The sequence below is a fragment of the Pelobates fuscus genome, chromosome 1 (assembly GCF_036172605.1).
Source record: "Pelobates fuscus isolate aPelFus1 chromosome 1, aPelFus1.pri, whole genome shotgun sequence".
Taxonomy (NCBI): Eukaryota; Metazoa; Chordata; class Amphibia; order Anura; family Pelobatidae; genus Pelobates; species Pelobates fuscus.
In genome coordinates this window covers 402,795,434-402,807,933 of record NC_086317.1, presented here as the reverse complement: position 1 = coordinate 402,807,933, position 12,500 = coordinate 402,795,434, and the positions used below count along the sequence as shown (strand labels likewise).

Genomic DNA, 12,500 nt, shown 5'->3' with positions numbered 1-12,500 from the left:
TACAGAAGTCCATCAGCAAAATAATGTTGAAGAATGTGTATATCAGAAAAAATAGAAAAAATAGATATATTCAAAAATATAAAAAAGGCAAAAAAGAATAAAAAAAGAAAAAGAGAAAAAGAAAAAGAAAAATTGTATTTACAGTCCAAGTGTGTACACACTGATGATAGTATATAGGTGTCTCTTCAATGCTTTATGGTTTATGGTTTGATCTCACCAAATCTTGAATGCAGAAATCCTGTCTTTGACGATTGGAAAAACCCAAAGGCAAACGTTTTTTCTTTTCAGTTTGCAGCAATTGAAGAAACCTCCAGACAGTCCTCTTATGCTGTTGGATAAGGCAGGGGGTCTCACTACGTCGTCGGTGGGGTGCTGGGCTGCGCGCTCGGGATCCTACGTTCCCTTCAATGGCCCAGGGCCTCAGGGCCTCAGGGCCATTGAAGGGAACGTAGGATCCCGAGCGCGCAGCCCAGCACCCCACCGACGACGTAGTGAGACCCCCTGCCTTATCCAACAGCATAAGAGGACTGTCTGGAGGTTTCTTCAATTGCTGCAAACTGAAAAGAAAAAACGTTTGCCTTTGGGTTTTTCCAATCGTCAAAGACAGGATTTCTGCATTCAAGATTTGGTGAGATCAAACCATAAACCATAAAGCATTGAAGATACACCTATATACTATCATCAGTGTGTACACACTTGGACTGTAAATACAATTTTTCTTTTTCTTTTTCTTTTTTTATTCTTTTTTTATATTTTTGAATATATCTATTTTTTCTATTTTTTCTGATATACACATTCTTCAACATTATTTTGCTGATGGACTTCTGTATATATTGTGTACAGCAGGTAGAGGGCTCTCTACCATACAGTGCCTTGCGGCACGCTTTCAACTGACGGATTGTATTGGGTTTTTTTTGGTATTGTTTAGTATATTCATTTTAAGGTACTCATGGTGAGATTTGATATACTTTATTCACTATAGGATACTATTTTTTGAGATATTTATTATCTCCACAAATTCAATAAATTAATATGTGCTAGTATCTGCCTTACATTACTCATTCTTATTCTTATTATAGAGTGCGGTATCAATTATTGTTATATATAATGGTTTGTATTGGCCCAGAATATATTTGTATAATGTTATCATATCCCCTCTCAGGCGACGTTTTTCTAAACTAAATAGGTTTAAATGTGTTAACCTTTCTTCATAGCTGATATGTTCCATTCCTTTTATTAATTTTGTAGCCCGCCTCTGGACTTTTTCTAGTGCCATAATATCCTTCTTTAGAACAGGTGCCCCAAATTGCACAGCATATTCAATATGTGGTCTTACCAGTGATTTATAAAGAGGCAAAATGATATTCTCGTCCCAAGAATGAATGCCCTTTTTCATGCATGACAATACCTTACTGGCCTTGGCCACTGCTGATTGACATTGCAAATTGTTGCATAGTTTGTTGTCTATAACAATTCCCAAGTCCTTTTCGTGTGTTGTTATCCCTAATTCGCTTCCATTAAAGGTATACGTTGCTTGTGTATTCTTTACGCCGAAGTGCATAACTTTGCATTTTTCAACAGTAAATTTCATCTGCCATTTGAGTGCCCAGTCCCCCATTCTATCTAAATCCCTCTGCAGCAAAGTGATATCTTGCTCACATTGTATTATTTTACAAAGTTTTGTGTCATCTGCAAACACTGAAACATAACTTTCAATGCTGTCTTCAAGATAATTTATAAACATGTTAAATAGAAGGGGTCCCAGAACAGACTCCTGAGGGACACCACTTGCCACCTCTGTCCAGCTTGAAAATGTACCATTAATGACAACTCTTTGTACTCTGTTTTAAAGCCAATGTTCTACCCAAGAACAAGCATTTTCATCTAGACCGATTTCCTTGAGTTTGAACACTAATCTATTGTGTGGAACTGTATCAAATGCCTTGGCAAAATCCAAACAGATCACATCCACTGCAACACCCTGATCTATACTTCTACTTACTTCTTCGTAGAACGCAATCAAGTTAGTTTGACATGACCTGTGCTTCATAAAACTGTGCTGATTTTTGCTGATAAACATTATCTTCTCAAGGAATTCTTGAATGTTATCCCTTAGTAACCTTTCAAATATTTTACCAGCCACAGAAGTTAAGCTCACAGGTCTATAATTTCCAGGCAAGGATTTTGAACCCTTTTTGAATATAGGAACCACATCTGCCTTCCTCCAATCCTCCGGAACACTTCCTGAAAGAAAAGAATCTTGAAAGATTAAAAACAGAGATTCACTTATTTCTATATTCTATATTCACATATTATCCTGACTGTTGCATTTGAAGTTTATTGTGAAGAGCCTGGCCATCCTGCCACAATATATATATATATATATATATATATATATATATATATATATATATATATATATATATATATGTAGTAAGGCCTTTTGGCCTGTGTTTGTGGGAGGGGCGTATGACACACCCCTTCCCTACTTAAGGGACACCCCTTACCTGGCTCCATACCTTCGAGGTCAGCGTTGCATCCTGAATCCACTTCCGGTTCACGGACGGCGCCATCTTGCTTTCGGAAACCCGCGTTTTTCTTCGGTGTCAGCTGTGTCCAGGAACTCCTTACAGGTCTTTCCACGGCCAGCCACGCACAAAAAACCCGGTCTTCTTCGCTGATCGAGTCCTCAGGACTTCTCAAACGTAAGTCCGTCGCCCGGATCACTTCCCACGGCGTCGCAATAATTTTCAGCCTCACTTTACGGCCACACGCTTTACGGCCAAAGTCTCAGGCAAATTAACCCTCCGGTTTCCGGAAACCAAGTACTAAGTATGTAGCATTCTTATGCTTTACTTTTTCCCTCCTTTATTTCAGTTTGTTTCTATATGATAAGTTTTTAGTACCTGATAGTAGGATTATTCATTTTTAATGCAGATTATAGTTATTAAATACCAGTCTGTTTTATATACACATAACGATTATAGCATGTATTTCATAATTTATGCTGTCACATTAATTATACCTAGGTTAGGGCTCATGTATTATTAGTTCATGATATTATCCTGGTATACATATACATAGTTTTGCTTGAACAACTTTACTTTTTGTGTACCTTCCATTTACACTTAGGAAATTTGTTTTAAACAAACGTTTTTTTTTTTTTTTCTCCTCCCTGTTTAAACACACCATGTACACTTTTTCATTACATGGCACGTGTCATATGCTGACTTTTCTTTATGTACTCAAATTACATACACTAGAAACTCAGATAATTAATCAGGAATAGGTATAATGTATATATATGTGATAAGGTTTTCTCTAATTTAATTGTGTATATTACGTTGTCACTACCATGTACACCCGTTTACATGGCACGTACATTTCCTGACCTTTCTGCATATACTCAAACGATATATCGTGTATACAGAACACGGTCCCAACATCTCACACTTTCAGGTTTGAATCACACTTTTGGTTTAACCTCTCATACGTCAACTTTTCTGCATATGGTCAATTTTCATAGTTTAAACTCATACTCCCTGCACTATGATTACTACAGTAGCACGGCCATATATATATTTTAAATTTTGGTCACCAGGTATACACATTATATGTAGACACTACAAGCTAATCCTGCGTTACGTTTTTTCTCCATAACAAATCAGGCGGGGTACTTCCTTACTCTAATTATTCCCCTTCAACACATACGGTTAATAAAATCAACCACAGCATATCTAGTCTACGTTAGTATCACAGGATCCATTTCTCATACTATCATATCTATTTCTACCCTTTTAGGTTTATCCAGGTTTTCTATACCTTACGCACCATATACGTATACATACTATCAGGTACGTAAGCCTGCTCACGTGTCACATACGTTCTCCCTAAATAGGACATAGAGTACTGGCAAGTTAGGGGTATAGGCCCAAATAGGTATCTCCCCTCTTGGCATACCGCCTATAGTTTAGAGGTCCGCGAGGCCAACACCCCGCCTCAAACGTTTCGGAGGCATACACCCCTCGAGCCACACGTTAGTTAGCCGCCTCGCAAAGTTTAGAGAGGGCGTCACCTGTCACTCCCTTCCCCTGTTTTTCTTTTATTGTCACCGAGAGGCCTACGAATTCCTGCCACTACATGGGTGGCCTCAATATTCCCTCGCGCCAATGCATAGATAGAGCCTCTCATAGCCACTTGGCAAATAGCAGGGCCTCACCTGTCACCAAAGGACAAGATTAATTTTTTCGCCTCACACGGCATAATTAGCCCGCCAGTACATCCCCTGGGTTTCAACACTAACGGTATATTTTCTCATCTAGTATGTCTCAAGAAGGGGTAGAGGATTTCTCCATCCCGAGCACTCCGGCTAGACCAAACTCCCCACCACCGGAAGAAGACATGGCTAGTCCTGCATCATTCAGGTCCTGGACAATCCCTCGCATAACTAGCGAACTCAGGAGGCGACACATTCCTTTCCCCGCTACTGCCAGGAAAGCGGAACTATACAAACTGTTGCACACCTCAACTGATAACTCTGATGCAGGGGAAGGGACTAGCCAGTCTAACCCGACAGATATACATGGCATGCTTACATCCCTCATGTCATCCATGGGCAAGGTAAACTCCAGGCTGGAGAAACTGGAATCGGTCACCACAGCCCTTACCTTGGCTGGGTCAGTCACTGTGACCCCTCCGCCACTGGTCGAGTTGCCACTAGTTTCTCCAGCCACCACCTCTGACGAGCAGGAGGTTAACCCTGCCCATATGATACCTGAGCACCTTAAGAAAGACATCCTGGAAGGTAAAGATGTCAACTTAGCTGCACTACTAATTGCCTCCCAGGATGTGGTGGAGCATAAAACTTATGCGTATGAGGATATTTCTGTGGTGGTCAAGTCCAGGGATGCACGCCTAAACAGAAAACTCACCATCCCGGAATTTGTGTTGGCTTTTGGCATCTACCGGGATGTCATATGTGCCGTTTACCCACACAGGCGTGAGGAATTTGACATGTATATGCACAAGCTGGTGGACCTGGGCAATAAATATGGTGGATCGGCATTCTACGATTACCATAGATCTTTTTCTGCAAAAGTGTCAGGCGCCTTCTCACAGTACGGGACAAGGTCCAACTAGACACAGTGATTTTCTGCAGACACTTTGCAGGGCTAAGGACGCCGGCTTGTGCATACTGCTCCTCCATGTCTCATTCGGCAAATTTTTGTCCCACCACTGCTAACGAGCATACCCACGTGCAAGGACCTAGCTCCGCTGGTCCTACGGAGAAAATAGCTAAAGACAAACTGGGTAGACCTATCAAGTTTCTGGGCAAATCCCAGATATGTAATAACTTTAATGTTGGTACATGTAATTACAGCGGTTGTCGTTTATTGCATATATGCTCAAAATGTTTCAGGGCACATGCAAAAATCATGTGTCCCAATAAAATGTATCCCAAACAGTACCTAACGTCTATCAACATATCCCTACTTGCGACATTTCTGTCACAGCATCCATCTACACATTTAGTAGATTTCATAATCTCTGGTCTATCAGAAGGATTCCACACAGGTATCATACATATGCCTTCAGGAATCCTGGAATGTCCAAATCTACAATCCGCCCAACACAACCCTACAGCTGTTGACACACTCATAGCTAAAGAAGTGTCAGAAGGTTTTTTATTGGGACCTTTTCAATCCCCTCCTTTCACTACATGGAGGACAAACCCTATCGGGGTTGTCACAGGAAAATCTTCCAACAAGCAGAGACTTATTATCGATTTGTCGGCACCACACACCTCTACCACTCCTAGCCTCAACTCCCTAATACCATCGGAGGAATTCTCCCTGCAATATTCCACTATAGACCACGCCATTACGGCTATCTTACAGGCAGGAGTCGGTGCATGGCTCAGTAAGACCGACATAACAAATGCATTCAAACTACTACCAATCCACCCCACACTGTGGCACCTACATGGCATCAAGTGGGAAGGGAACTACTACTTTTTCTCACGACTAACTTTTGGTTCTAAAAGTAGTCCAGCCATATTTGACACATTTGCCGAAATCCTATGCTGGTTACTACTCAATATATCCAGATGCCCTACAGTCATACATTATCTGGACGATTTCCTAATGGTCGAGGAGAATTCTTCCCCTCCCAGTAGCCTCAAAGAAACTGTCAGCCTATTCAACCAGTTGGGGGTCCCAGTCTCCCCTACCAAGACCGAAGGCCCAGATACCATCATCACTTTCCTGGGCATCATGCTAGACTCAGCCAACATGCAAGCTAGCCTACCACGCACCAAGGTAGAAAACATCCTGACAAACATAAACCTCTATATACAACTACGCACTTGCAATCGCAAAGAATTACAATCTTTACTGGGGTCACTCAATTTTGCCATGCGTATTATACCTCAAGGCCGTGCTTTCATATCACGTCTCCTCAGCATGTTCCCAAGGTTTCTACATGATGCACACAGATTAACCCTAGATACCCAAGCCACGGCAGACCTTCTCCTGTGGAGAAACTTTTTAAACTCCTGGAACGGAAAAAGCATGTTCCTCCCTCAATTGTCTGACACTTCTCCTACTGTTTGGACAGACGCGGCGTCTACCACAGGTTTTGCAGCAATTTTTGGGAACGAATGGCTTTGGGGTAGCTGGCCTTCAGAGGTGCAGGACCTGGAGTGTTTTTTCTCTACCTCAGCTCTTTTCGAGATATATCCCATCGTGGCGGCTGCCGTGGCATGGGGACATCTATGGACAGGTTCATCAGTCAGGTGTTACTCAGACAACCAAGCAACCTGTTCCATTATCAACAAAGGTCGCTCCAACTCCCTTACTATCATGAGATTTTTGAGGAAACTCACTTGGTTGGCAGCATGTCATAATTTTTTCTTGCACTGTGTTCATATTCCAGGTATTTGTAACGAGGCGGCTGATAATTTGTCTCGTTTTAAATTCCAGGCCTTTCATCAACTTCTCCCATCAGCCGCGCTCACAGCCACGGCCACTCCACTGTTCCATCAGCTAACAATGGACTAGACGTTATCATGCAACATTGCAGAACTTTGTCCCAACTAGCTCTATCTACAAATACCAGGAAAACCTACAACAGAGCTTTCAGTTTATTCAAAAGATTCCTTTTGGAACACAACATATTACAACCATTCATCATGACATCTTTTTTAGGTTTTGCCTCTTTTTGCCACCTCAAACTCAAACTTTCTTACAACACAATCAAACTATATCTTACAGGCATCCAACATCACATGCTGACCTTACAACCCAACAACTCAAGTTTCATGTCATCATACCAAATCAAGAACATCCTTAGGGGTATACAAAGATCCGAACCCCCGCATACAGCACAGAGGCTTCCTATAGATTTTCATATCCTTAAGAAGTTATCACAACTACTAGATCTAAAACCCTTCTCCTTCAACACAACACTAGTCATCAAAACAGCTATTTACGTGGCTTTTTATGGGTTTCTGAGACCTAGAGAGTTTACCGCCATCAACACAACACAATCCACTCACCTACTGCTTCATTCGCACTTAACCAAACACATGGACTATTATATCCTGACACTACCTCATTCCAAAAACAGTCAACACGCTCCACCCGTAGAGGTTAAATACTATCCGACTCACAACAGTTGGTGCCCCGTCCAAATACTGGACTCTTATACAGAGAGTCTCAAGGCACCACCATCACAACCACTTTTTGTTCTACGAGGTTCAGTTCTCACTACTACCAACTTCATGACCCACGTTAGGTCATTACTAACACAGCTGGGACTCAAGCCAGCTAACTATTCAGGCCACTCCTTCCGCATAGGAGCGGCCTCCACAGCCTCCAGTGTTAACATACCGGTTCATGTTATCAAGACACTGGGGCGCTGGAAATCATCCGCTTACACACGGTACATTCCTAACCCTGTACAAGAAGTAAGAAATGCTTTTCAGAACATGTCTTGTTAAAAGTATGTATATTGGTAGTTTGTATTAAAATATTGAAATTTCTATTTTGCCCTCTTTATTTTCAGGCCTACCTCATCGTCGGTTTCGGCACACCACAACCGACTTGCTACTTTTATACCATCCTACACTTATTAGGTCTTATTTCTCTTTGCCATCATGAGCCCTTCACACAAGTAGTAAGGCCTTTTGGCCTGTGTTTGTGGGAGGGGCGTATGACACACCCCTTCCCTACTTAAGGGACACCCCTTACCTGGCTCCATACCTTCGAGGTCAGCGTTGCATCACCCTCCCACCCACACCTCTTTATCAACTCCTTTTTCTTACATTTCTTCTTGGTGGGCCCTCTTTATTTTCAGGCCTACCTCATCGTCGGTTTCGGCACACCACAACCGACTTGCTACTTTTATACCATCCTACACTTATTAGGTCTTATTTCTCTTTGCCATCATGAGCCCTTCACACAAATATATATATATATATATATATATATATATATATATATATATATATATATACACACACACACACACTACATGGCACAATGACTTATGGGGCTGGCATACATTTTTTCCAGGGCTGCTTTGTATCCCCAGTCCAGCTCTGTAAAAAGGGGTCGAGCATGGATGTCATTACAATTATGCCCCCGACCCCCCTGGAAAAATGTATGCAGATGCCCATGCTCAAAATGTATAAACATCTATTTTTATTGTATCCATATAATTGGAAAAATTCACACAGAAAAACAAAAAACAAAACACATCTTTGCTTAAATAAACTAAGAACACCCTAAAGTGTGAGTTTCCAGGAGCAAGGAATAAAATCTAATACTGTTATGAAAGAAATAAAATAAAAATAATCACAATAATATAATCTTAAAAACCAAATCATGAAATGCAATTCAAACAAGTTAAAAATAGAGTTTGTGTAAAAACCTGAGTGTATCACAATAGGATTGCAATTGAGCATTCAGTAATAATAAATTACCAGCTAATAGTCCTTATTATGTTGCAAAAAGTAACTGTCCAGAATCTATAACAAGGATTTTAACTAGTTTGAATTGCATTTCATGATTTTGTTTTTAAGATTATATTATTGTGATTATTTTTATTGTATTTCTTTCATATCAGTATTAGATTTAATTCCTTGCTCCTGGAAATTCACACTTTAGTTTATTTCAACTCTTATAGGACTTGGTGAAATCCTATCTTTCCGGTTAGAGCATATTCACTACACTGTCTTTATTCCCTCTCACATAATCTGTCGCTTTAATTTTGCAGCTTCAGAACTTCCTGTTACGTCTTTGCTTAAATTTGCTAAATATTTACTGTCTTAAAAATGTATTGGCCTTCGCAGCTGTAACGGACCGTTTCGCTCACAAGAGGATAAAAAACATTTAGGCGACAATCCCCTTTCCCATAGACCAGCAGCTACTGGAATCACCAATCTCCCGAACTCCAAACTACACGAATCTTCCAACTCCCGAACTGCACACACTTGAATTCCCCAATCTCCCGAACTGGAAACACACGAACCCTGGAATAGCTGAACAGGAAAAGCATACAATCCGCTTACACTCCTGGCAATCAGCATACAATCCAATTCCCCCAAAAAACGAGATGACACTTCGGTTTGAGGGTTAAGCAGAATCTGTTTAATGAGGGCTACCTGCTTAGTATTTATGCAGGTCTCCCACCTGGTGGACACTCCCCTAGGGGACCAAATGGGAGACTGTAACAACAGACAGACATGTATCATTTTAGGACATACAGTCACAATACTTTCCCACAATGCATCCTGGCTTTCTCCCCTCTTCCCTGGAGATAATTGAGAAGTCATTCAATTATCTCCCAGGACAGAGGCAAGACTCCATTATGCACATGGTGAACACAGATACAATATTACTTTAAAATACACAAAGTTACTTTTTGCACATACAACACAGACATGTAACATATCCCCAGATAGCTCAGGTCTGAGTGCACATTATTAGGTGAATGGCACTCAGACCACACGAATACAGTTTAATTGCCATGGCGCCAAAGTCTTTAATTACACGAATAGGCTCCATGGCATAGCTATCTGGGTTAAAACATTCACATAAAATAAACTACCGAAGTTCCAGGTGTTTGGCTGAATTGTCCCGAATAGGAACCAGGGGGCTGGAGGCTCAGCGGTGCCTGCACGTAAAAGTGTCCGCTTTTAGTGCATGAAAGCCGGGCAGAAAAGCGTTGGCTGCCCGGGGAGCTCCAAAACACCGCCATCGTGTGGCGGCTAGGTGTAACCGCGATCACCCAGTAACAGTCAATTAAGCTGCGGTTAACCGCAGCTACTGGGTGGTCAATTGCCGGCACACGCTTGTTAAGCCGCGGTTAACCGCGGCTTCAGGGAGGTAGATGGAGGGCACACGCCAGCTTCTGGGTGGCCAATTAATAGTGCTGGCCGGCTTCCCACGGCTCTGGGGAGGCGGATAAATGGCTGTTTGTTCGGTAGATAGAATCTACCGAACGGCTGTGCAGAAAGGAAGAAATAAATCTTTCTGCACAGTAAAATTAACTGTTTAACTGCCGGTCCATAATCGAAAGGCAGCAGGCGGGCAACCAGGCTTCTCCAGTTCACAGTGGCGAGGTTGGTTTCCTGTCTCTTTTCACCAGCACATACCTTGCTATAATTTTTTCATTTTGAAGTTTAGCGCATCTAATCGCCTTTTTGTACACATTTTTGGCTTCCTTATATCTTTTATAGGATGCCTTTGATTTGTCAGATTTAAAGGCTATGAATGCCCTTTTCTTATTTTTAATTTCTTGATTCACTTTCCCATTAAGCCACATTGATTTCAATTTGTTTCTTTTACATGTATTACCCAATTGTACATACTGAGAAAAATACCTTTCTAATATTTGTTGGAAGATGTTTAATTTATCCTCAGTGGTTTTTTCACTAGAGAGTTTAGCCAGTCAATATATTGTAAAGCTGCCCATAACTTATTGAAATTGACCATTTAAAAATGATATGTTTTGGTATACCCTATGTGCTTTTGTTTTTTTGAGTTTGTTCCAAAGGAATCACTATTTCCCAAGTGCTCGTCTACTTGAATGTTGGTCAAAAGATCAACGTTGTTTGTTAGAACCAGGTCCAGACAAGCATCCTTTCCAGTTGGTGCTTGTACAAGTTTATTTTATTGAGACTTTGCGATAAACATGAAATATTCACATCTTGAATTGAGATATAACATATATATGTGATTGTTGCAGGTTAAAACATTCAACTGTGGTATGCCTCATTTTCTTTTTCTTCATGTGTGGCTGTTGGAGTGTGCAGTGTGTTTGCTAGTATGTAGTGTTGTTGGGTGCGGGTACCACATGCATGACTGGCGTGTCATGTCAGTTGTCATATCGGGTTAGGATGTTATCTGACCGTGTGTCGTAGTCTCAGGTGATTAAGTCAGGTTCATTTGTTGTGTGGCACCGTCACTAGTGTGGTTGAGCCCAGTTGTGTAATTTAGTGAGTGAGATACCCCTAACCAAGGGGGTAGACGGGGATGGGGGTTAGCTTAATGTGTTTGGGTATTGTTCTGTACTTTGTGTGTCGTCTGGGGGATATTAGCTTAGGGGGATATTAGCTTAGGGGATAACTTAGTCACTGTATGGTAAGGCACTTTAACAAAGCGGAGGCGGAATTAATGCTACGATAGGCCTTTAACGCCTGCACATCGGTGCGAACCACAACTATTTCTGCTGCCGACATTTGTCGAGGCTCCCTGAGGAGGTTGGCAATGTCCTCTTTGGTAGCAGGAGCTAGTGGGTCTTGGTCTGTCAGTTCCTCTTGTGATATTGTGGGTGTACTGGCGTTTACGGTGGGATTTAATTCTGCAGTGAGTTCAGCACTTTGTGTTCCCGTGTCCGGCTGGGACGCCATTTTAGGGGCCATTGGGTGCTGCATCTCCCCTATATCCTGGGAGTGTTTGCAGGGGTCAGGCTGCTGTTTCTGGGTTCTACGTCCCATGATGTCTGTGTGCGGTGACAAGTTGATTTTTTTATCTGTCCATTGTGGACATTATGTGCATAGTGAACCATATTATTGGCTTCATTGGAGGTATTTTGTAGTATATAAGTTATTGCCTAATACTTTAGCAAACGTGTGATGTTTTTTGTATTTTTTTAGGTCTGGCAATGTGGTGGACAGCTGGAAATAATACCCTGCTCTGTAGTGGGCCATGTTTTTCGTAAGAAAAACCCTAAAATGTTCCCTATAAGTAAATACACCGTAATGAGAAACCAGATCCGCCTTGCTGAGGTGTGGATGGATGAATACAAGGAGATTTTTTACCGCAGATACCAAGATGTGATGAACATTGTGAGAGAGGTATGTCAAAAAAAGATTACAGTCGTTTGGAGAGTAGGCGAATAGAAAGATAGTTATTCTAAATAAATAACAATGGATTTTTTTGTAGACAACAAAGTTGTAAATAAGTACTTTTTTGTGTTTTATTTTTTCAAGTCAT

At 41.4% G+C, this 12,500-nt stretch overlaps 1 protein-coding gene across 1 annotated transcript in view; it reads left to right on the top strand.

Annotated features, from left to right (window-relative positions):
* Window positions 1-12,500, top strand: part of GALNT6 (polypeptide N-acetylgalactosaminyltransferase 6) — a 122,798-nt gene that overhangs the window by 68,281 nt on the left and 42,017 nt on the right. The window contains exon 6 of the mRNA XM_063428018.1: window positions 12,161-12,361. Within this exon, the coding sequence (XP_063284088.1) occupies window positions 12,161-12,361 (201 nt within the window). The remainder of the gene's footprint in view (window positions 1-12,160; window positions 12,362-12,500) is intronic.